This window comes from Eulemur rufifrons, chromosome 30 (genome assembly GCF_041146395.1).
Source record: "Eulemur rufifrons isolate Redbay chromosome 30, OSU_ERuf_1, whole genome shotgun sequence".
NCBI classification, from domain to species: Eukaryota; Metazoa; Chordata; class Mammalia; order Primates; family Lemuridae; genus Eulemur; species Eulemur rufifrons.
Genome location: NC_091012.1, coordinates 97,280,998 through 97,307,552, shown reverse-complemented (window position 1 = coordinate 97,307,552; position 26,555 = coordinate 97,280,998). Strand labels below are relative to the sequence as shown.

The window sequence follows — 26,555 nt, the reverse complement described above, 5'->3', positions numbered from 1 at the left end:
TAAGTTGTATCTCCTTTGTCGTTTAATTCAAAGAATCTTTTGATTTCCGACTTGATTTCTTCATTTATAAAATGATTGTTCAGGAGAAGGTTATTTAGTTTCCATGACTTTGAGTAGAAATGAGGATTTCTGTTAGGGTTCATTGTTACTTTTATTCCACTGTGATCTCAGAAGATGCATGGTATAATTTCTATATTTTTAAATTTTTTAAGACATGCTTTATGTCCTAGGATATGGTCAATCTTGGAGAATGTCCCATGAGCTGATGACAAGAAAGTATATTCAGTGGTTTTTGGATAGAATGTCCTGTGGATGTCAGTCAGGCCCATTTGTTCTAGCATTCTATTTAGGTCCATTATTTCTTTCTTTATTTTTTGTTTGGAGGATCTGTCCTGTACTGTTAGCAGCGTGTTAAAATATCCGGCTACTAAAGTGTTGTTATCTATCATTTGGTTCAGATCAAGTAGGGTTTGCTTTATGAATCTGGGTGCACCTAGGTTGGGTGCATATATATTAAGTATAGTTATGTCTTCTTGTTGAATTGTACCCTTCACCAGTATATAGTAACCATCTTTGTCTTTCATTACTTTTGTTGATTTAAAAACTAAGTTATTGGAGATTAAAACCGCCACGCCAGCTTTCTTTTGGGTTCCATTTGCTTGAAATACTGATTCCCACCCTTTTATTTTCAGTCTAAATGCATCCTTGCAGGTTAGATGAGTTTCCTGAAGACAGCAGATACTTGGCTTATGTTTTTTTATCCATTGGGCCAGTCTATGTCTCTTGAGTGGGGAATTCAATCCATTCACATTTAATGAGAGAACTGATAAGTGAGACAGATTGCTGTTCCTCATGTTGGGTTGAATTTCATTGATCTGTTTTCTCTCTTGAGCCATTATGATAATTTGGTTTTTATCTTTATGTCTTGATTAGTTTTACATTCATGGATCCTTCTTGTGCTGGACCATGTGTAACTCAGTTTTGAGTACTTCTTGGAAAGCTGGTCTTGTCTTGGTGAATTCTCTGAGTTTTTGTTTATCTGAGAATGTCTTAATTTCACCTTCATATATAAAACTGAGCTTATCTGGGTACAGGATTCTAGGCTGGGCATTATTCTGTTTCAGAAGAGTGAGAATGGGGCCCCAATCTCTTCTTGCTTGTAAGGGGTCAGTTGAGAAATCTGGCATGATTCGGATGGACTTTCCTTTGTATGTTACTTGTTTCTTTCTCCTTACAGCTCGAAGAAGGGCCTCTTTAGTGGATATTTTGGTCAGTCTGATAACTACATGACGTGGTGTCTTCCTATTTGGTATGAATCTCCCAGGGGTTCTTTGAGCTTCTTGAACCTGTATATCTAGAGATTTGGCAAGGCCTGGGAAATTTTCCTCAATTATATCTTCAAATAGTTTATCCAACCCTTGCTTATTGTCTTTGTCACCCTCAGGAATGCCGATAACTCTCACGTTAGGCTTCTTCACTTAGTCCCACATGTCTTGTAGACTCTGGTCTTTTCTCTTGTTTCTTTGCTCTATCTCTGTGACTGACTTATTTAATTGGAAAGTGTTATCTTCGATCTCTGAGATTATTTCTTCTGTTTGATCTAGCCTGCTCTTGAGACTTTCCACTGTGTTTTGTAGCTCCCTGAATAAATTCTTCATTTCCTGGAGTTCAGTTTGATTTTTCGTCAATATTTCAATTTCTTTGGTGAATTTTTCTTCCAAGTCCTGGATCTTTTTTGTGGTTTCTTTGTGTTGGTTATCCATTTTTTCTTGCATAATGTTCAGCTTATTTATGATCCATGTTTCAAATTCTTCCTGTGACATGTTGCTATTTAGAATCTGGTTTGTGTCAATTGGTGGAGAACTAGTAATCCTCTTTGAGGGCAAGGTTTCAGCTTGATTCTTTATACTCCCAGAGTTCTTTCGCTGAGCCCTTCCCATCTGGATGAATCTTTAAGATCCCTTCTTTCAGCTTTAGTCTGGATAGGGGCACGCTGTATGTGCCAGGTAAGCTGCCTCCTCTGTCGCTAGGGGGAGCCCTTCGCGTGTTGTTCAGGATTTTGCTACTTACGCTGGGGGGGCTGCTCCTCTTCCTCTCCCAAGGTGGTTTCCGTCTCTCTCCGCAAGAAAGACAGTGGATAGGGGGAGGGGGGCAGTGCCCTTGTTCGCCCAGCACCCCAGCCGCTGCAGTTCCCGCGGGCGATGGTCCACCCCGCCCCAATGTCCGCAAGGTCCACGCTCCACTCTCTTGCGACTGGGGAAGCACTCAGTGTTCATACAAAGGCGGAGCTCCTAGTAGGGGGGGTCCACAGACTAGGGGAGGGAGCCTCCCAGGGAGCCGCCCGGTACCCAATCCTCCACAGTGTTTAGGCTGTGGACCCTGACAATGGCGGCCGCCCGTCTGCAGATCACTGGCACTGGGGTTGAATGCTCAGGGTCCGGCAGAGGCCAGAGGAGCCGGGGACTGAGAGAGTCCAGCCGCCCGCCCATACGAGACAGTTCGGCGTGTGCTAGAGCTGGGACCGAGGCAGCCCTGCCGCCCATGTATAGGAGACAGTTTGGCATCTGCTAGGCTCCTGTCTCTGTAGTCTTTCGCTGGCCGTGCACAGAACTCCAGGGTCCAAAATGCCTCCTGTTAATGTCTCCTCTCCGCAGAACCCCACGTCTCCCGCGGCGATTCTGCACCGACTTCAGGCAGATCCCCAATTGAGTGGATGTGGAGGTCAGAGGGGGAACAAGCCACTTTCCTGTGGGGTTGAACCCACCCCACTCTCTGGTGAGGTGGGTACAGCCGTCCCACGCTACCCTCTCTATTGACCGTCCCGCACTCTCCAGATTTTCGTGATTTATTTCCTGATCACCTTAGTCTTTTCTTGCTCTCTGTGTCCCATGCTGATTCTCCGTGAATTCACACCGCCGTTCTTGTGGGGGAGCGAACCTCTAGCGTTGTGGCAATCCAAGACCCATGCCTTCCTCTCCGGGAGCACGAATCCCAGAGGTCACCACCATTCTGCCATCTTTTTTCCCCCGCGCTATTTCAACAAAGAATTTTATATAGAGAATTGGTGAAATAGGTGGTTAAGTGCTGAAAAAACAAAAATGTAACACTAAAGTAACACAGGGATGATGACTATAGGAAACAGCTACCGCCCTGAGGTCTCAAGGAACAAACGGAAAAGATTGGAATTATCAGCACCTAGAAGCTCAGAGGAGGTACCTATAGAGCTGGGACCCAGAGGTTTGTGAAGAGGGTGTTGCCTGGCTACTGCTGATACCTCAGAAGCTTTGAAAAGGGATCTCACAGAACTATGGTTCAGAATTCTGAGGAAAATTGCCAGCTAACTGGTGCCAGTACTTCTGAGGGAGTGCAGTGAAACCAGTTCTAGAATGTGGGAAGAAGTAGGGAACTGGAACCAACTACTGTTGCCTTGATGAAAGGCTATTGTTGAAACAGTGTTGTCAGGAACGGCAAGCAAACCGAAAGAAACAAATCCCTTTACGTCTTTCTTTTCCTTCTAATCTTTCTCTAGCACCTTGTATTTGAAGGATCTAAGAGGGCACTGACTAGCAAAGGGAAATTTAGTTTCTGAGGCACATCATAAAGTGTGATATCAAGTGCTTGGTTCAGGGCCTAGAGATAATAGTATAACAACTGGTTCAACATTGCATTGTCATTGTGGTCTTGACGTTCTCACCCACCAGACTGTGAACTCTTCCATAGTAGGGACCATATCTTATTCACCTTAGTGTTTTCAATTTCTAGCTCATGATCCGAAATGTAGTATTTTTTTCAATAGGTGATGAATTAATGCATCTATTCTTAGACTGTGTTCATTTTTGAGCCACAAATACTCTTATGCTCTGCAACCTGTTGTCTTTCCAAGTCTTCTCACTGTTTCTCTTCCTTGCCTGGAAAAGTACAGATTTGCTACTACTTTTAGGCCTTGCTCCCTGGAGAACATCTATGGTCATACATTCCAGCCAATAGATATGTTCTTTCTGATATTTGAACAACATGGAAAATGGTCAAGGCAAGCTTTCTGGCAGCCCTAGAGTCCAGAGATGGCAAGACATAAAAATACATACTTATAGAATCACACAGACCCAGGATAGAATTCTTCCTCTGTTAGTTATTGGGTGACCTTTGGCATGTTTCTGAACCTCTCTGAGTCTTTGTTTCATTCTTTCTAAAATGGGAAAATAATATGGACCCTCAAGGTTTATAGTTTTACAAAATTAAATGTTTATAAAGTGTCTAACATGTTCATTCATTTATCCGACAAATGGTTGTTGAATGCTTACTGTATGCCTGGCACTGTACTAGATGTCAGAAAACACAAAGATGAAAAAAACATTGTCCCTGATCTCTTTTAGCTCCCAGTCTAGTTGAAACATGCAAATAACTATTGTTTATGGCAAAGTGGAATTAAGGTTTTGAAAGGGGAAGAAGAGAATTCTATGGGAACACAGAGAATGTGTAGCTGTACCTATCCAAGACTCAAGAGGTGTTAGGGAAAATTTTCTGGAGAAAGTGATGTAAAAACAGAATTATTATACATTGTATATGTATATTAAAATATCACATGTACCCCTAAAATATGTATAATTATTATGTATCAATTAAAAAAATAACCTTTAAGAAACTAGAAACTACCTTCCCCCCCCAAAAAGAACTAGGAGGAATGAATGAATAAGAATTAACCAGATGGTAGCACCATGCAATAGGGGAGCTACATAGGTTTCCACCACAGCATGGGGGTAGAATCCTCCTTGGATCTTGCTCCCTTAAACCCAGCTCTACTTAAACCACTGGATAAAGGCAGGATTTCAGGATATATAGATTTTTAAAAAGACCTCTCAGACCTTAGTAAGGTCTTTCATTTGAGTCACACTGGCCAGCCTATGTATCATTCTGGTGTCACAGCTACACTTAGGCCCCATCCTCTGTCTGTCTCCATAGAGGCAAGGGTAAGGATTCTTGACTGGAGTATCTTGTTTTAGCTTGGCTGAAATGATGGGGATTTCATTGGTGTCAGGGTTTAAGTGCTGCCTTGTGGTGCTGAGCCCACATAGAATATAAAGGTATCTAGTTCTCTTCATACCTATATCAACTTTCTCTTAGAGCTCTCTGCCTTTGCTGATTGTGTGTGGCTCAAGTTTGGACAATATTATTGAAGGGACTTTCAAGACCTCAGGAAAGTGCACATAGGTAAGGCACTACCTTTGCCCCATCCTTGGGAAAGAATAGAACTTGGGAGCCTGACTGCTCTGCCCACCTGGTTGGGAAACTTGGAGGCTAGGCTAAGTGTCCCAGGAAACCTGTTTTGTTATCAACACATAGGCTGTCAGTAAATGGTGCCGATAATGCCAGTACTAGTAGGGAATGTCGAAGAGTAGCTGTTGCAGTTTTTCTCATTGTTTTTCTGATACAGAGGCTTGTAGCCTACTTCCAAATTTCAAGTTGCCACTTCACTGAGCTTGGTGATTTGGGTGATTTGGCTGTGGCTTAAGCTGCTATAATTCTAATCCTTTGATTTTCCTGACAGGGATTTTGCTGACTGTCAGCAGAACCTGATGATATTAGCAATAATTATAGTAATAGTGACCATTTATTAAGAGGCCACTGTGTGCTAGGTACTATTTTTTATGCATTATCTCATTTAAATGACAGATTATGTAGATCTTATTGTTACCACCATTTTATAGTTGGGGAACTGAAGTTTAGGAAGCTGTCACTTGAAAGGTTATATAACCACCCTAGATCAGTTTGTCTAGAAAGCCTGCGATCTAACCATTGTCCTGCACTGCCTTGTGGGTGGCCACATTCTGTGTGTTTCCAGGGGCCAGATTATAATATTGTCAGATTGATATCTTGCTGTGCCTAACTGACTATCACAGCTTTCTGATTTTTTTAAAGGAAAATAGACATGTTTTATTATAATAAACTGAATATTTTATATGGGAAATTCTATCATAAACAAGGCATGTGATAAACTAGATGACAATCTGTAAAATAAAAAGTTGAATTCCTAGCACACTCTTGACCAAAATTGAAGCCATGAGATCAAATATTTATTTATTTATTATCTTTTTTTTTTTTTTTTTTTTTTTTTTGAGACAGAGTCTCGCTCTGTTGCCCGGGCTAGAGTGAGTGCCATGGCGTCAGCCTAGCTCACAGCAACCTCACACTCCTGGGCTCAAGCAATCCTCCTGCCTCAGCCTCCCAAGTAGCTGGAACTACAGGCATGCGCCACCATGCCCGGCTCATTTTTTCTATATATATTTTTTTAGTTGTCCATATAATTTCTTTCTATTTTTAGTAGAGACGGGGTCTCACTCTTGGTCAGGCTGGTCTCGAACTCCTGACCTCGAGTGATCCACCCGCCTCGGCCTCCCAGAGTGCTAGGATTACAGGCGTGAGCCACCGCGCCCGGCCTATTTATTATCTTTTTTAAATTTCAGAATATTATGGGGATACAAATATTTTGGTTAAAAGTAATGCCTTTGCCTGGCCCAACCCAGGGCGAGAGGCATGCCCTTCCCCCATACAGTGCATTCCGTCTTCATTAGTTGGGAGTTTATCCACCCCCACTGGCCCCTTCCCAACTGGCTGGCACCCAGAGAATATTACTACCATGTGAGCACCTTAGTGTTGATCAGTTATTACCAATTTGATGGCGAGTACATGTGGCGCTTGTTTTTCCATCATTATGATACCCCACTTCAAAGAATGGGCTTAATCTCTATCCAGGATAATATAAGAGGTGCTGGTGGACCACTGATTTTTGTACTTGAGTAGTATTCCATGGTGTATATATATATATATATATATATACCACACTTTGTTAATCCACTCATGTATTGATGGGCACGTGGCTTGTTTCCACATCATTGCAATTGTGAATTGTGCTGCCATAAATATTTGAGTGCAGTTATCTTTATTGTAGAATGTCTTTTTTTCCTTTGGGTAGATGCCTAGTAGTGAGATTGCTGGATCAAATGGTATTTCTATTTTTAGCTCTTTGAGATATCTCCAAATTATATTCCACAGGGGTTGTACAAATTTGCAGTCCCACCAGCAGTGTAAGAGTGCTCCAATCCCTCCACATCCATGCCAGAATTTGTTGTTTTGGGACTTTTTGATAAAGGCCATTCTCACTGGAGTTAGGTGATATCTCATTGTTGTTTCGTTTTGAATTTCCCTAATGATTAGAGATGTTGAGCATTTTTTTTTATATGTTTGCTGGCCATTCTGTCTTCCTCTGAAAAGTTTCTGTTAATGTCCTTTGCTGATTTTTTGTTGGGGTTGTTTGATTTTATTCTTGTTAATTTTCTTAAGTTCTATATACATTCTTGCTATCAGCCCTTTACTGGATATGTAGCATGCAAATATTTTCTCCCTTATTGTAGGTTGTCTATACACTGTAATGATAGTTTCCTTGGCTGTGCAGAAGTTTTTAATTTATTCAGGTCCTATTTATTTATTTTTGCTGCTGTTGTGATTGCTCTGGGGTTCTTTTTAATAAATTCTTTGCCTAGGTCAATGTCAACAAGAGTTTTCCCAACATTTTCTTCTAGAATTCTTAAGATTTCACACCTTAGGTTTAAGTCTGTTATCAATCGTGACTTCATTTTTGTTAGAGATGAGAGTTGGTGATCCAGTATCAGTCCTATGCTTATCTTTATCCAGTTTTCCCAATACCATTTATTGAAGAGAGATTCTTTTCCCCAATGTATATTTTTGTCTGCTTTGTCAAAGATTAGATGACAAAATGAAGATGGTTTTATATCTGGGTTCTCAGTCCTGTTCCAAAAGTCTATATCTCTGTTCTTGTGCCAGTACCATGCTGTTTTGGTTACCATAGACTTGTAACAAAGCTTGAAGTCTGGTAGACTGATGGATCCCAATTGGTTCTTTTTGCTTAAGATTACTTTGGCTATACAAGATCTTCTCTGGTTTCATACGAAGTGTAGAATAATTTTTCTAGATCTGTAAAGAATGTTGATGGCTTTTTGATAGGGATTGCATTAATTCCGTAGATCACTTTAGATAGTATGGACACTTTAACAATATTGATTCTACCAATCCATGAGCATGGTAGGGTTTTTCATCTGTTTACATCTTCTACAATTTCTTTGCTCAGTGTTTCATAGTTCTCCCCATATAGGTCTCTCACATACTTTGTTAAATATATTCCTAAATATTTAATTTTCTTTGATGCTATTGTGAAAGGTGTTACATCTTTGATTTGATTTTTGGCTTGACGGTTGACGTATATAAATGCCACTGATTTGTCCACATTTATTTTGTATCCTGAGACTTTATTGAATTCATTTATCAATTGCAGGAGTCTCTTGGTTGAATCCTTGGGATTTTATAGATATATCGTCAGCAAAGAGTGAGAGTTTGACCACTTCTGCCCCCATCTGGCCACCCTTAATTCCCCTCATTTGTCTGATTGCTCTGGCAACGACTTCCAGCACTATGTTGAGTAGAAGTGGAGATAGTGGGCAACTTTGTCTGGTTCCAGTTCTGAGTGGGAATGCTTTCAATTTTTCCCCATTCAGTATGATATTGGCTGTGAGTTTATCATATATGGCCTTAATAATTTTAAGGTGTTTCCCATCAATGCCTATTTTATGAGTTTTTTTTTCATAAAAGTGTGCTGGATTTTGTCAAATGCTATTTCTGCATCTATTGAGAGAATCATACAATCTTTGTTCTTGCTTTTACTTATGTGGTGCATTGCATTTATAAATTTGTGTGTGTTGAACCAACCTTGCATTGCTGAGATAAAGCCCACCTGGTCATGATGAATTATACTTTTGATGTGCTCTTGGATTTGGTTTGCTAAGATTTTGTTGAGGATTTTTGCATCTATATTTATGAGGGATATTGGTATGTAGTTTTCTTTTTTGTTGTGCTCTTTTCCGGCTTTGTTAAGAAGGTGATATTGGCTTCATAGAATGGGTTGGGGAGGATACCATCCTTCTCAATGTTTTGAAATAATTTCTGCAGTACAGGTATGAGTTCTTCTTTGTAGGTTTGGTAAAATTCATGTGTGAACCCATGTGGTCCAGCCCTTTTTCTGTTGGAAGATGTTTAATTGCTGCTTCAACTTCTGTGCTTATTATTGATCTGTTCAGGAATTCTATTTCTTCCTGGTTGAGCCTAAAAAGGTTGTGTGTTTGTAAGTATTTTTCCATTTCCTCCCCATTGTGCAGCTTTGGGGCATATAAATTTTTATAGTAGTCAAAGACAATGTTTTGTATTTTTGTGATGTCTGTAGTCTCCTTTCCTTTTTCATTTCTAATTGATTTTATTAGCATCCTTTCCTTTCTTGTTCTTGCCTATCTAGCAATTGGACTGTCATTTTTGTTTATCTTTTCAAAAAAACCAACTTTTTATTTTATTAATCTTCTGTATAGTTCTTTTATTCTCAATTTCATTTAGTTCTACTCTGATCTTAGTTATTTCTTTTTTTCTGCTACATTTAGAATTAATTTGCTCTTCCTTTTCCAGTTCCTTGAGACTGTTTATTAGTTTGTTGATTTGTGTGCTTTCTGTCTTTGGATGTGAGCATTTAATGCTATCAGTTTTCCTCTCAGGAATGCTTTTACTGGGTTCCATAGATTTTTGATAACCTGTGTTCCTGTTATTATTTAATTCAAAGAATGTAGTCTTTCAGCAGTAGATTATTTAATTTCTGTGACTTTGTGAAGTGTTGAGTGTTTCTGTTGGAATTAATCTCTAATTTTATATCACTGTGGTCTGAGAAGACACGTGGTATAATTTTTATTTTTTTAAATTTGTTGAGATATGATTTGTGGCCTAGCATGTGATCAATTTTGGAGAAAGTTCCATGAGCTGATGAGAAAAATATATATTTGGTTTTGTTTGGGTGGAATGTTCTGTAGATGTCTGTTATCCCCATTTATTCTAGAGTTCTGTTTAAGTCCATTGTTTCTTTGCTTATTTTCTGCTTGGAGGTTCTGTCCATTTCAGTCAATGGGGTGTTCAAGTCCTCAGCTACTATGGCATTATTGTTTATCATGCTATTAAATGAAACCAGGTTTGCTTTCTGTATCTGGATGCTCCTGTGTTGGGTGCATAAATGTTATGAATTGTTAAGTCTTCTTGTTGGATTTTTCCTTTCACCAGTATTTAGTGACCATCTTTGTCTTTCTTTACTTTTGCTTCTTTAAAGTTTATGTTATCTGATATAAGAATAGCTACCACCTGCTTTCTGTTGGCTTCCATTTGCCTGGAAGTTTGTTTTCAAACCCCTGACCTTGAGTCTGAAAGCATCTTTTTGGGCTAGATGCATTTTTGGGAGACAACAGATACTTGGCTTGTGATTTTTAATCCATTCAGCTCATTATGTGTCTTTATTTGACAATTCGAGTAATTCACCTTTATTAATAGAATTGATATTTGGGGTAGATTTCTGTTCGTATGGTTGGATAAATTCTTATTGTTTTGCTTTACCTCTCAAACCATTGTGGACTACAGGTTCTGCATTTTAACTCTTGAATGATTTTACTTTGGTGGGTGTCTATTGTGCTGTTCAGTGCATAATGCAGGTCTGAGTACTTCCTGCAGGGTATGTCTGGTCTCTGCAAATTCCATCCATGATTGCTTGTCTGGGAAGGTCTTTATTTCTTCCTCACAGATTAAGCTTAGTTTTGCTAGGTAAAGAATTCTAGGTTGGCTATTACTCTGTTTTAGAAGATTGAGGACGAGTCCCCTGTTCCTTCTGGCTTGTAAGGTTTCAGTTGAGAAGTCTGCAGTGAGTCTGATAGGTTTTCCTTTGTAGGTTATCTGTTGTTTTCATCTTACTGCTTGAAGAATTGCCCCTTTTCTGTGTACATCTCTCAGGCTAATAATTATGTGATGTGGTGATTGCATTTTCACATTGAGTCTCCCAGGAGTTCTGTGTGCTTCTTATACCTGGATATCTAGATTTCTGGCCAGGCCAGGCAGATTTTCTTCCAGTATTCCAATGAATAAATTTTCCAGCCCATGTGTATTTTCTTCTTCTCTCTCTGGATTCCTACAATTCTTATATTTGGTTTCTTTACATAATCCTACATTTCTTGTATATTTTATTCTTGTCTCTTGCTTCTGTGTTCTTTTTCTTCATCTGATTTGTTTAGCACATAGGTGTTCTTTTCAAGCTCTGAAATTCTTTCCTGTGCATGATCCATTCTATTATTAAGGCTTTCCACTGTGTTTTATATTTCCTTGAATGCCTCTTTTAGTTCTAGTATTTCTGTTTGGTTCTTTCATAATATTTTAATTTCTTTAGAGATTTTTTTTTATTCATTTCCTGTATTGTTGTGCCTTCTTTGTGTTGGATTTTATTTTCTCTTCAATTCCATTGAGTTTTCTTACAATCCACATTCAGAATTCTTCCTCCATTATTTTAATCATTTCATTTAAATTGATATCTGTTGTTGAGGGTCTAATCTCTGGGCTGGGGATCCCACAGATGGAGGTCATCCACCCCTGGAGAACTAGTGTTGGGGGACAGTACTTAAAATTCATCTGGTTACAGTGGCCTGGCTAGCCAAATAAATAGGTCGTGGACTATTTTTCAGCACCAAAGTCCCACGGATTCATGCCAGCCACATGAAAAAAGTGGCTCTCCTCGCTTTTCCCCACCTGCCAGGGCAGAGCCTGTCACACCCCCCTGAAAATCCCTGGGCTTGGGGAGGGATGCTGCCCAAAACGGTAGTGGCTAGTGATGAGGGCGATCACTTAGGATTTGGCAGAGGCTGCTTTAGTGGACTGAATCAACAGGCTGCCAGCTGTCCCCTCTGCATCACAGTCCCGCAGTCTCACATCTGCCTAGCAGATGGTCCTGCTCTTTCTGTCCCTCCCTGAGCCAGCCCAATCATCAGCGGTTTCTGTGGGTAGAGCCCCATTTTCAGTTTTCACTTTTTTTTTTTCTGGTCCCACTGACCACCAGAGGCTAGGTGCCTATCTCCAAACTCTCTTGCATGATCATGAGAAATAACCACTCAACCCAGTCCCTCCCCTGCCCAGTATTGTCACAGCACAGAGCACCGGGCAGTTCAAAATGTTTCTTGCTATTGTCTCCTCTCCACAGAGTCTGTTGTCCCATGCCATGACTTTGCACCAACTTCAAGTGTGTCCGTGTTTGAGTGGGTGTGGAGGTCAGTGGAGGAGCTAGGCATTCTCCTGTGGGTCAGATCACACTGCACTGGCTGGCCAGGTGGGCACAGCCACCCTGTGCTCTATTCCCTTTTGTATATATCTCACTCTCCAGTCTTTGCAATCGTATCTCCCATTCACCTTTCCCCCTTCCTGCACTGCACGTCCCACACTGTTTCTCTGAAGATTCACAACACTATTCTTGGGTGGGGAGAGATCCACTTGTATGTAGCTGTCCGTGTTCTTCACCTCCTTCTCTGGGAGCAGAGAGCTAGGAGGTCACCACTAATGTTCCATTTTTTTCTACCTCCTGGTGTTTTTAGACACAATCCTACAGGGCCTTCTGGCTTGGATGAGGCTCAAATCCAGAGTAGCTTTCATTAAGTAGTAGTCTTAAGCATATGGGCATTTTACTGAGGTTAACAAGTTTTTGCCTGTTGGAAATGTTGGTTCCCAACTCCCTCTGAATTGGTAAGTGAAAACTTTTTCTTTCCAGAGGGTGGGTATCCTCAACTGTACATCCTTCTGACCTCCTTTATGTCCAACGTGTGAGGGATGAGATATAGGCAGAGCAAAAAGTGCCCTTTTCCTCAAGTAGACAGTGTGCACCTACCTGCAGGCCCCCTGGAATGTGTAATACCTAGAGTATTGGCCTTTGCCCTACAAATGGTAATAACTGTACCTAGCTATAGACATGCAGAAACATATATAATTTCTAAATGGCTGTGCTTATTAAGATTCTTTTGATTGTAATAGAATCTGACTTTGACTAGCTTATGGGAAAAATAATGTGGTTTGGCCAAACATTTCAACAACTAGATCCTGGGAAGGTCAGGAAGGAACTGAGACAGCTCTGGATTCTCAAAAATAGGATTGTAAGCCTTCATTTTAGACTCCTGACATTAACATATCTTAGTTCTAACCAACTCCAGTTTCTAGTTCTTTTAGTTGAACTTCTAGAGAAAGAGGTAATTTTATTTTTCTCACTTGTTTCAGGCATCCAATACAATGAAACTAGCAGCATCTTATAGTATAGATATGACAGCAGAGTTCCCACCCCTGTTGGTGGGCTAGTACTTCTCAGAAAACAAAGGCTAGACAAATGTCTCAATAGGTTTTCACTGAAATGGGCTATGTTTTCTCATTCCTGCATCTTTCTAGTCTCTCTGCATGGTTTTTCCTTTCCCTTTAATAAGAAGCATTAGTAGTATCAGTAATAGTTAACACTTTAATTCTTACAATGTTCCAGGCACTGTTGTAGCACTTTACAAATGCATTAACTAATTCAATCATATCAGCAGTCCTGTGAGACAAACATTATTAGTTCCATTATACATATAAGGAAACTGAAATACAAAAAGACTAAGGAACTTGTCAAAGGAGACACAGTAAATAGTCGAGCTGGAATACAGATCTGTGTATTCTTTCTCTAGGTCAATACTGTTCAATGAAAATAAAATGTGAGACACATATGTAATTTTAAATATTCTATCAGCCACATTAAAAAAAATGAAAAGAAACAGTTAAAACTAATTTAAATAATATATATTATTTAACTAAATATGTCAAAAATATAATGTCAACAGATTGCATAAGCCACATTTCAAGTGTTCAGTAGCCACATGTAGCTTATGTCTACCATATTGGGCAGATCAGATCTAGCTAGAGTCTATGTTCTTAGGCTTCAGAACCAGCTAAACCTTGGTATGAAATCCTGATTCTACCATTTACTAGCTGTGTAATTTTGGCAAGATTCTTAAGGTCTTGGAGCTTTATTTTTCCTCATGTGTAAACTGTGGGCAATAAATGGTGCCTATGTCACATGATTGTCAGGATTGAGTGACTGTACAATATTTAGAGCAGTACTTGGTACGTGTCAATGATTAAGTGTCATCACCATCATTTGGTGCACTCTGTGACTCATGCCTCCTCCACTTCTGGCATATTGTCATATAAACATGCCAATGATAAATCCTGCTTCCTAGAGTCTCCTACCAGCACTTTGTATCCATTTTCTTTTCTTTTCTATTTTTTTTTTTTGAGACAGAGTCTCACTCTGTTGCCTGGGCTAGAGTGCCATGGCATCAGCCTCGCTTGCAGCAACCTCAAACTCCTGGCCTCAAGCGATCCTATTGCCTCAGCATCCTGAGTAGCTGGGACTACAGGCATGCGTCACCATGCCCGGCTAATTTTTTCTATATATTTTTAGTTGTCCAGCTAATTTCTTTCTATTTTTTTTAGTAGGGATGGGGTCTTGCTCTTGCTCAGGCTGGTCTCGAACTCCTGAGCTCAAACAATCTGCCCACCTTGGCCTCCCAGAGTGTTAAGATTACAGGCATGTATCCATTTTCTTAATGCATCCTGAAAACACCTTGCTAGGTAGATATTATTACTACCAATTCACAATTGAAGCAACTGAGTGGGGGGGATGGGGGCGGGGGGAGGGGATGGGTGCATACCTACATGATGAGTGTGATGTGCACTGTCTAGGGAATGGACACACTTGAAGCTCAGACTCGGGGGGATGGGGAGGCATGAGCAATATATATAACCTGAACTTTTGTACCCCCATAATGAGCTGAATTAAAAAAAAAAAAGAACTTGCTTTTATCACAAAACTAAGACATAAGGGCTTTTTCCAGAATGTTTGTTCACCTTGAAGGCACAAACTTTATCATATTCATTTTTGTTTGAATACTTTGAGTATTTGTTAAAGTGATCAATACACATTATTACTATTTCCAGTGAGCCTGAAGATTTTTTCCTAAAGTTATTTTAAGTCACGTGACAGGTTATTTAGAGGATTTTTAATTCCTCTTTTGAAGATTTAGTATTTGAGATACTGAGAAATTACACTGGAATTGCATACTTTAGTCATTGTGTTACAACATACATTCAAATTGTTCTTTTGGGCATATTGATTTCATTGTTTTTCTTTCTGAGAATCGCTATAATATGTGTTTATTATAGAACATTTGCAAAAATAAAAATAATTTACCCATAATCTTAGTACCAAAAGGGTGGTTATTCACTGTTAATGTTTTACTTTTTTTTATAAATGCATGCACATTTTTCACATGGTTGAGATTATGCTAGGAATTTAATGCTGTAGCCTTCTCTTTTTGCTTAAATTGAATCATAGTACTTCATAGTAAAACTTTTAGGCAACATCACTTTATTGGCCATACAGTTTTCCATAGTAGACAGGGTACTTTCTTATTTTATCTAATATAAATAATGATGCACTGACCAGCTTTCGGTGTAGATCTTTGTTTTTTTAATTATTATTATAATTTTTTTATTTCAGCATATTATGGGTGTACAAATGTTTAGGGTACATATATTGCCTTTGCCCCACCTGAGTCAGAGCTTCAAGTGTGCCCATCCTCCAGATGGTGCGCACTACGCCCACTAGGTGTGAATATACCCATTCCCTCCTCCCTCCTCCCATCTTCCTGACACCCAATGAATGTTCCTACTGTATGTGCACTTAATGTGTTGTATTATTGCTCATATGATGGACTCCTAAAAGGAGAATTACTGGTTCAAATGACTAGCTTTATAAGACTCTTGACAAATACACTAATTTTAGTATGTTGATCACTGTTCTTTTTTAAATAAAGTTATTTAGATGGCTTCTTTATGTAGTTTAGGTTTGCACTGTTTCATTTCTTCCTAGGTTTGAGGCAGCTAAGAAGGAGGCTCATGCTGTAGATCAAAGGCTTGCAGAGAAGCAAGAAGATGAAGCCACCCTGGAAAAGAAATGGCCCTTTCTTGGAGTTCCTTTGACAGTCAAGGAATCTTTCCAGCTACAGGGTACTATTTTTTTTTTTTTTTGTATTTCTTTAGCTACATGAATTTAACTCACAGTGACATATATTTTTAAAACTTATAAACTCAAAATGATATTATCAAAGTGGAATATTAATCAAAGCTTCCTATTCAATTTTGAAATGAAGGAAAATATTCAGCAAATTCCACTGAGAAGAGAAAAGATAATGGTCATCCTCTGTTAGGGTTGTATGGCTTATGGAGGCACTATGCTCAGTACCCATTGATCTTCACAGCAAACTTAGAAGAACAGTATTATTAATATATTTTTTCAGTAAGTAGTTTGCCTAAAATCAAGTTGGGATTCTGATAAAAGCCTCTGCTTTCTCTGTAATGCACTTTTTGTGTTATGATTTCCTGCTAGCCTCAAAAGTAAATGAAAATCCCAAATGTTTTCAATTTAAACAACACAGTTTTAAACAACCCATGGGTCAAAGAAATAAATCACAAGGAAGCTTTTAAAATGAAGAAAGAACACTCTAACAAAACTTATGGGATGCAGCTAAAGTGGTATTTATGAGGAAATTTACAACTTTGTATTAGTATATTTGAAAAGAAGAAAGATTTCAAGTCAATAACTTAAGCTTCCACCTTGGCAAACTTAAAAAAAAAAAGAGAGAACAAACTAAACCCAAAGTAAGTAGACCATCAATGTATACCATGGAGTACTACTCAGCTATAAGAAACAATGGTGATATAGCACCTCTTGTATTTTCCTGGGTAGAGCTGAAACCCATTCTACTAAGTGAAGTATCCCAAGAATGGAAAAATAAGCACCACATATACTAACTATCAGATTGGTTTCATTGATCATCACCTAAGAGCACATTTAGAAATAACATTAATCAGGTGTTGGGCAGATGTGGCGGGGAGAGGGAATGGGTGTATACATACATAATGAGTGTGATGCGCACCATCTAGGGGATGAACATGCTTGAAGCTCTGATTTGGGGTGGGGGGCAAGGACAATATATGTAACCTAAACTTTTGTACCCCCATAATATGCTGAAAAAAAAAACAATAGAAATTAATGAGCTAGAAAACACTAAAGCAATATGTAAAAATCAATGAAACCTAAAAATGGTTCTTTGAAAAGATCAACAGAACTGACAAACATTTAGCTAGGTGACCAAGGAAAAAAAGTTAAAAACAGGAAGGAAAGAGGTGATATGAATACAGTTTCTAAACATATTTAAAATATTGTAATATTATGAAAAACCTCTTTCCAATAAATTAGACAACTTAAATGATATAGAAAGATTCCTAGAAAGATAACAAATGAGCAAAACTGACTCAAAGAAAAAGGGAAAATATGATTAGATCTATAGCAAGAAAAGAGATTGGCTTAGTACTTTATAATCATACCAAATAGAAAAATTTATGTCCAGATGACATAATTAGTGAATTCTATCAAATATTTAATGAGGAAATAAACCTAAATCCTTAAAAAAACTCTTCTAGAAAATGGAGAAGGAGGAAACAATTCCTAACTCATTCTTTGAGGCTGGAATTACCCTAATACTGAAGCTAGAAAAAGGCATCACAATTAAGGAAAACTGTAACCAATATCCCTCATGAATGTAAGTGCAAAAATCAACAAAATAGTAACAAAATGAAGCTAGCAATATCTAAAAAGGATTATATATTATGACCAATTGAAATTTATCCAAGGAATGCAAGGTTAGTTTAGTAACAGTGAAACTTACTGGAATTGACAAGTTCAGCAAAGTCACAAAGCAAAAGCACGTTAAAGCTGATTTTTTAAAAAGTAAAGTAAATAAAGAAGTTGGCTTATTATTCTAAACCTGTAACCCTTATTTCTCTGGTAATTGAGAGGGAGCACAGTAGAAATACACAGACTGGAGTCACATGAACCTGTAATTTAATCTTAGCTCTCCCTTTTCTTGGTTGCATGACTTTGAATCATTTTTTCAATTTTAAACTTTTTATATAGAAATAATTTCAAATGTATACAAAAATCGCAAGAATAGCACAAAAAAATCTAGTATAGCCCTTATCTGTATTTACCAGTTGTTAACATTTTGCCTCATTTGCTTAATTTCTCTCTCTCTCTGTCTCCCTCTCTCCCTCTTTACCTCTCCCTCCTCCTCCCTCTCTTCCTCTTTCCTCCCCTTCTTCCTTTCCCTTACCCCCATTTTGCTCTCTCTCTCTTTCCCTTCCTTCCTCTCTCCTTTTTCTCCCTCTCTGTTTTCTGAGATATTTGATGATAGGTTGCACATATCATGTGTCTTTGCCTTAAAATACTTAAGTGTGTTTCTAAAGAACAAAGGGGACACTCTTAAATAACCACAATATAGTTGTTAAATTCAGGAAATTTATCATTGAAACAATACTATTTTTTTTTGAGACAGTGTCTTGCTCTGTGGGCTACAGTGCCGTCATCATAGCTCACTGCAACCTCAAATTCATGGGCCCATGCGATCCTCCTTCTCAGACTCCTGATTAGCTGGGACTATAGGCACACATTATCATGCTGGCTAATTCTTTAATTTTTTTGTAAAGACAGGGTCTCTCTATATTGCTCAGGTTGGTCTGGAACTCTTGGCCTCAAATAATCCTCCTACCTGGGCCTCTCAAAGTGCTAGGATTACAAGTGTTAGCCACTGCTCCTGGCCATGAAACAATACCGTTATCTAATTTATAATCAATATTCCAATTTCACTAATTGTTACTATATTGTCCTTCATATATTTCTTTCTCCTTGTCCATGATTCTATCCAGGATTACACATTGCATTTTGTTGCTAGATCTCTTTAGTATTCTCTAATTGGAAACATTTTTTTCATTCTGTCTCTTTCATGTTATTGACATTTTTGAACAGTATTGGGTAGTTGTTTTGTAGAATGTTCCTAGTTGGGGTTTGTCTGGGTTTTCCTCATGATATATTAAGAGTATGCTTTTTTTTCTTTTTACAGATAAGAAGAATCATTCTTTCTTAACATTTAATTTACATACAATAGAATTTATTATTTTTTAATTTTTTTATTTTAAATTATTATGGAACATAACAGTTGTATATCTTTATAGGGTACATGTGATGTTCTGATACAGGCATACAATGTGAATTAATCAAATCATGGTAATTTGGGTATCCATCACCTCAGGCATTTAACATTTATTTGTGCTAGGAACATTCCAATTTCATTCTTTTAATTATATACCCTAACTGATTATTGATTATGGTCACTTTGTTGTGCTATCAAATGTTGTTCATTCTAACTATCTAACTGTATTTTTGTATCCATTAACTACCCCAACTTTTTCACCCCCCCCACTACCCTTCCCAGCCTCTGGTAACCATCATTCTACCCTCAGTCTCCATGAGATCAATTGTTTTTAATATTTAACTCCCACATATGAGTGAGAACACGTGAGATTTGTTTTTCTGTGCTTGGCTTATTTCACTTCACGTAATGCTCTCCAGACCCATCCATGTTTTTGCAAATGGCAGAATTTCATTCTTTCTTCTGGCTATATAATATTCTATTATTTATATGTACCACAATTTCTTTATCCATTCATCCACTGATGGACACTTAGGTTGATTCCATATCTTGGCTAGTGTGAATAATGCCGCAGTAAACATGAGAGTGCAGATATCTTTTCGATATACTGAATTCCCATCCTTTGGATATATACCCAGTGATGAGATTGCTGGTTCATATGGTAGTTCTATTTTTAGTTTTTTAAGGAACCTCTGTACTGTTTTCCATAGTGGTTGCACTAATTTACATTCCCACCAACAGTGCATGAGGGTTCCCCTTTCTCCACATCCTCACAAGCATTCATCATTGCAGGCATTCATGTCATTTTATCATCTTTTTGATAAAATCCATTTTAAGGGGTGAGATGATATCTCATTGTAGTTCTGATTTGCATTTCTCTAATGACTAATGATGTAGAGCATTTTTCATATACCTTTTGGCCATTTCTATGTCTTCTTTTCAGAAATGTCTATTTAGATCCTTTGCCCATTAATTATAAGTGTGCAAATTCAAAGGCTTTTTGTGAATTTACCAAGTTGTGCATCTATTACCACAATCCAGTTTTAGAACATGTTATTCACCTCAATACAATCTCTCTTATTGATTCCATTTACAGTTAATCTCTATTCCCACCCCCAGGCCCAATTACTTTATGTCTTCATATATCTGCCTTTTCTGTACAATTCCTATAAATGGAATAATACTATACTATACACATAGTATAGTGATCACATAGCATGATGATTTTATGTTCATCCCTATTGTAGCATGTATTAGTAGTTTATTCCTTTTATTGCTGAATAGTATTCTATTGTATATTACATTTTATTTATCCAGTAGATTTATTGAAATTTGTGTTGTTTCCATATTTTGGATATTAGGAACAGTGCTGCCATCAACATTTGTGTACCAGTTTTTTGTGTGGTCATGTTTTCAATTCTCACCTAGCAGCATCTGAGAGTTCTTGTTTATCCACATCCTCACCAACATTTGTTATTTTCTGTCTTTTTTATTACAGCCATCTTAGTGGCTGTGAAATGGTATCTCATTGTGCTTTTAATCTGCTCTTCCAATTTAATAGGAAGCTAACCTATTAAATTGGAGCTAACCAGTCAGCACTCATGTGCACAGATGAAAGTAAAACTCCATGGAAATCAAGCAGGTGGGAGGGGGAGGAGGAGGACAAGATGGGTGAAATCATACCTAACACGTACAATGTGCACTATCTGGGACGCACTTATAACTTTGACTCAAGCAGTGCAAAAGCAATCCATGTAACCAAAATATTTGTAGCCCCATAATATTCTGAAATTAAAAAAAAATAATTTTCACTTCCCTAATGGGCAATTATTTTTATAAAAATAATGTAGAATATTACAGAAAAATTTGATGTCTCTATTGTCCCCCATTCCTAAGTGCATGCTCCTTTTCTTTGCCTTTCCCACCCAACAGCAGATACAACCACTATCCTGAATTTGATATACTGTCTTTCAAGTTATTCTTAATACTTTATGTGCTTATTAATTCAATACTATATAATCAGTATTATTTCTATGTGCTATTAATTTTTTCATAAACCTTGTCATACTATATATTCCCTTTTATAGTTTGCTCACGTCACTCAATATTATGGTTGGTATTTTTATCTCTATTTATATATGTGTCCTTAGTTCTTTTATTTTCATTTCTGAAATTATATTATCCTGTGAATAAAGTAAAATTAATGTGTTCATTCTTCTGCTTAGTTTCTATTTTTTCTATTATAAACAATGTGTACATTTATGAGAGCTTTCCCTGGATATATATCTAATGGTGGTATTTCTGGTTCATATGGTATAAAACATCTATTTTACTAGATGTTGTGACATTGCTTACTATACTATCTTATCAGTTACATTCTACTAGAAGTATGGAACTATTTCCATTTCTCTGTGTTTTTGCCCATACTCAGTGTTGCTAGAATTTAATTTTTTTTTCCAGCACAATAGTGAGGAATGGTATCTCATTACAGTTTTAATTTGAGATTTCCTTAATTGCTTTTTTCTTGATTTCTTTTTATTAATTTCAGAATACTATGGGGGTACAAACATTTTGGTTACATATATTGCCTTTGCATCACCCAAGCCAGAGCTACAAGTGTGTCCATCCCCGAGACAGTGTGCTCTGCACCCATTAGTTATGAATTTACCCATTCCCTCTAGCTCCCTCCCACCTGTCTGGCACCCAGTGAATATCACTTACATGTGTGCACCTAAGTGCTGATCAGTTAGTACCAATTTGATTGTAAGTACATGTGGTGCTTGTTTTTCCATTCTTGTGATACTTCACTTAGTAGAATGGGCTCTAGCTCCAACCAGGATAATACAAGAGGTAGTAGTTCACCATTGACTTTTTTATGGTTGAGTAGTACTCCGTGATATATATATCATGGTATATGTTATGTATATGTATATATCACATTTTATTAATCAACTCATGTACTGATGGGCACTTAGGTTGTTTCCACATCTTTGCAATTGTGAATTGTGCTGCTATAAACATTCAAGTGCAGATGGCTTTTTTCTAGAATGTCTTTTGTTCTTTTGGGTAGATTCTTAGTAGTGGGATTACTGGATCAAATGGTATTTCTATCTTTAGTTCTTTGAGATATCTCCATATTAATTTTGATAGAGGTTGTACTAATTTGTAGTCCCACCAGCAGTGTAAGAGTGTTCTTATCCCTCTGCATCCACACCAGCATTTGTTATGTTGGGTGTTTTTGATAAAATCCATTCTCACTGGCATTAAGTGATATCTCATTGTGGTTTTGATTTGCGTTTCCCTGATGATGAGAGATGTTGAGCACTTTTTTATATGTTGGCTGGCCATTATTTTGTCTTCTTTTACAAAATTTCTGTTCATGTCCCTTGCCCACTTTTAATGAGGTTGTTTGATTTTTTCTTAAAATTTCCTTAATTACTTTCAAGACTGAGATTCTTCTCATATGTTTTTTTGCCTTTCAGTATTCTTTGTATAATTCTTAATTTTCTTTGCATATTTTATATTGGCATGTTTGTCTTTTTATTGTTGATCTATATGATGTTTTGATATATTTTGGATACTAATCCTTTAATGTTTATGGTGCAAATAACTTCTCCCAGTTTGTTGCTTGTCTTTTAACTTTATGGCTACTTTTGTTAAGCAAAAGTATCTAATATTGTGGAATGAATAAATTTTTTATTTTATAATTTCTGCCTTTATGTCCTATTTACAAAATATTGTCCAACTTTGTGATTATGAAAATCTTTACATATAATTTCTTCTAATATTTTTGAAGCTTTATTTTTCACATTTAAGTGTTTAGTTTATCCATATTTTATTTTATTTTTTATTTTTTTATTTCATCTTATTATGGGGGTACAAATGTTTAGCTTATGTATATTGCCCTTGCCCGCCCCTAGTCAGAGCTTTAAGCATGTCCATCCCCCAGACAGTGCGCATTGCACACATTATGTATGTATATATCCATCCCCTCTGCCCCCCTCCCATCTGCCTGACACCTGATGAATGTTGTTCCTATATGTGCACTTCGCTGTTATTTTTTAATATGGTGTAGGGATATGTAAATTTCCATATTGAAAGCTAGTTTTCTTAGTACCATTCTTTTCTTTCTGGTCTTTTTCTTTCCTTTTCCTTTTCTATTTCTTGTCTTTCTGATTCTTTTCCTTTCTGATTTAGATCAGTAAGTCATTCTTTTATTATGGATCTAAATGCCACATCTATGCCAAGTTTCATATATACCTGAGTTCTTTTCTGACCTTTTTGTTGTGTTTCTGTATGACCTTGGTTCAGTCTTTTTACTTCTCTAAGCCTATTCATCTCTAAGATGGATTAATAAAAGTACTTAACAGTTTGGTTTGTTGGATGATGAATTTTTAAGAAAACCTGCTATTTATGAAATTTTTTGAACACTTTACATTTTTTCTCTCATGTAATTCTCATAAAAACTGAAATTCAGAAAAGTTAAATAATTTGCCCAAGGTGTGAAGAGTTGGTTAGGTATAGAGTTGCGCAGTTCTGACTCAAAAGCTTGTGCACTTCTCAGTAAGTCATGTTACCTCTTAGTACTAAGCAAATTAACTAGAATAATAGCTGTGTTGGTTCATTGTAGGTATTCAATAAATAGATGCTTTTGTAAATTTTTATTTAAGAACATTTTTACTTCCTCTTCTGTGACCCTTATAGGAATGCCCAATTCTTCTGGCCTCATGAGCCGTCGTGATGCCATTTCCAAAACAGATGCCGCTGTAGTGGCATTACTAAAGGAAGCTGGTGCTATTCCCCTTGGCATAACCAACTGTAGTGAACTGTGCATGTGGTATGAATCCAGTAACAAGATCTATGGCCGATCCAACAACCCATATGATTTACGGCATATTGTAGGTGGAAGTTCTGGTGAGTTGGACATTTTTGCAGAAAATCCCTCTAAAGAGAGGTGTAGAGATACTTTTACACACACCTCTGAGAAAGCAATGATTAACTGTTTATGGTAAGAGAAGTTGCAAAATGCAACACAGATTGTTGAAGAGCATTGTGAACAATGAAAAGGCATATCCTGAGTTCCTTTGCAAAATTGTGTGGGTGGGGAGAGAGGGAGAGAGACAGAGAGTGAGAAGATGTGAGTTAGTAAAGCTGGTTTAGCTACGACCTATTTCTTCTGGAGACAAAGGTGATAAGGTAATGTAAGAACATTTAGCTCTCATAACTATGGGCTAGGAACTGTGTTAATGCAGAAATATAGCAGATGTGGTCATAGAAATCCTCTCTGAGGAAGCAATATTTGCAATGAAGCCCAAAAGGTCAGTCAGAGCTAACTATTCATTGAGAGTGGAAGTAGGTGTGGCAGAGAGCATTCTAGGTGGAGGGAACACAATATGAGAGCATGCTTAGTGTGCTTAGTGAAGTGAAAGGAGGCCAGTATAGTGTGTAAGACAGAGAGGAAATAGAGATGAAATCAGAAAGCTTGGTGCAGGCAAGATAATGTAGAGGAGCAAAAGAAGAAGCAAACAGAGAAATTAGGAGTCTATTTTAGAAGTACAGGAGACAAATGATAGCGGCTTCAACTAGTGCTTGTTGAGATGAAGAAAAGTAGATGGTATACAAGAAGCATAGCAAAGGTAGACTTGAATATAACTTTAGGTTGGATATGCAGATGTTGGTATAAAGTTAAAAATAAAAGTAAACAATAATTCCAGGTTTTCTCACTTGAGGGATAGTACAGAGATTTATTCAGATGGAGAAGTCTGGAGTGGGGGCAAATGTCAGCAGCATGATCTAGGAATACCATTTTGAGCATATTATGTTTAAGATGTTTGTGAGACATCCAGTGGAGGCGTCTAGTGGCCTATTGGATATGTATCTACGTCAGAGCAAAGATCTGAGCTAGTAATAATTTAGGAGATGTTATCATAAACATGGTACTGTATCTGATCTATCTACAGTATCTAAGAATGGATGCAAAAACCCAGGATGTATGTGTTGACAGAGACAAAATGGGGCCCATAGTGGACTTGGTCAACTCTGACATGTTGAAGGTGAACAGAGAAGAAGTAGCTAGCAACGGAAATTGAGAATGAGCTATAAGTGATGTAGAAGGGAAACATAAGAGAGTGTATTAGAGACTAGAAATTACAAGACTTTTATCAAACCTAAAAGGGTGTATATGTGGGTTAGTAAAATATGATGTTTAAGCTTGTAGATACTACAGTCAAATAGATCCTTGACACTTCTTTTTTTATTTCAGAATATCATGGGGTACAAACATTTTGGTTACATGATTTGCTTTTGTGCAGTTTGAGTCAAAGTTATAAGTGTGACTATCACCAAGGTAGCCTGCGTTGTACCCATTAGGTGTGAATTTACCCATCCCCTCCTCCTGCCTCCCACCTGCTTGGTTTCTGTTGAGTTTTACTACCATATGTGCACATCGGTGTTGATTGCTTATTTCCAATTTAATAGTGAGTACATGTGATATTTGTTTTTCCATTCTTTAGATACCTTGCTTAGAAGAATAGTCTCCAGTTCCATGCAGGTTGTTATAAAAGATATTAGTTTACCATTTTTTTTATGGTTGAGTAGTACTTCTAGCATTTGACACTTCTTTTACTATGTACCATTGGTCACATGAAGTAGATGTTCAGTTTGCTTAGCTTAATGGCCATAATAAAGAAACCTGCCTTGTAAGGTTACTGTGATGATCAAAAATGTTAAGTGTGACTCCAGGTTTCTGATATGGCATGTATGGAGTTTGGAAATTACCACTCTCATTCACACAATAAGCAAAAAAATCTTAACAAACTGAAAATTAACAACCTTTCTTAGATCTATCGGAACACTGAGGTCACAGGGCAAACCAGTACCCCCAAAATTAAAGAGAAAAACAGGCATATAGAGAGAATCAAAACTTAGCAGAAGCCTAGAAGCAGAAAACTCTGTGTGAACCAGTACAGAGGAAGGAAAACCTAAATTGTAGTTGATGAATTGCTGGAGCTTCAGTGTAGAAATGTCTCAGAGTCAAAATTTCAGAAATTGGCTCAGTCTTAGGGGCGCCCTACACTTTCAGGTGTTTTACCCTCAGGAGTGTTACTAGGTTCTCATAGTGAAGATTGGAGAAAAATCCATGCCCTCCATGCTTCTGGTAGGGTTATGAGAAAAGTAGCCATCTTGAAATACTACTCCCAAAGCATTCTTTTCTTCTAACAAAGAATGCCCTTGGAGAAACCATTTTACCAGAGTCTAACTGATTGGAGTTTTATCAGAGACTAACAGCCCTGACTTGGGAGAAATAAAATATCCAACTCCAGCCCCCTCTAGGCTTCCTGTCCCACCTAAAGGGGAAATATAAAATAAAACTGAGAAGAACCTACTAGGGTCACAGGGCAGGGACACAAGCACACTAAATAACTGAGACCTAATCTTATGACTACAGAGTGTTTTCTCCTTTTGCTCACATGCATTTCACCACTACATTAATAAAGCTTCTATATAACAAGGGAATAAATT

The 26,555-nt window shown here is 37.7% G+C and overlaps 1 protein-coding gene across 3 annotated transcripts in view; it reads left to right on the top strand.

Moving 5' to 3' along the window:
* The window catches only part of FAAH2 (fatty acid amide hydrolase 2), a 140,788-nt gene that overhangs the window by 9,850 nt on the left and 104,383 nt on the right, over positions 1-26,555 (top strand). For 2 of the 3 annotated variants that reach the window (XM_069463542.1, XM_069463541.1), the window contains exons 3-4: positions 15,857-15,993; positions 23,739-23,948. In XM_069463542.1, the coding sequence (XP_069319643.1) occupies positions 15,857-15,993; positions 23,739-23,948 (347 nt within the window). The remainder of the gene's footprint in view (positions 1-15,856; positions 15,994-23,738; positions 23,949-26,555) is intronic. The other variant, XM_069463544.1, reaches the window with a different exon arrangement.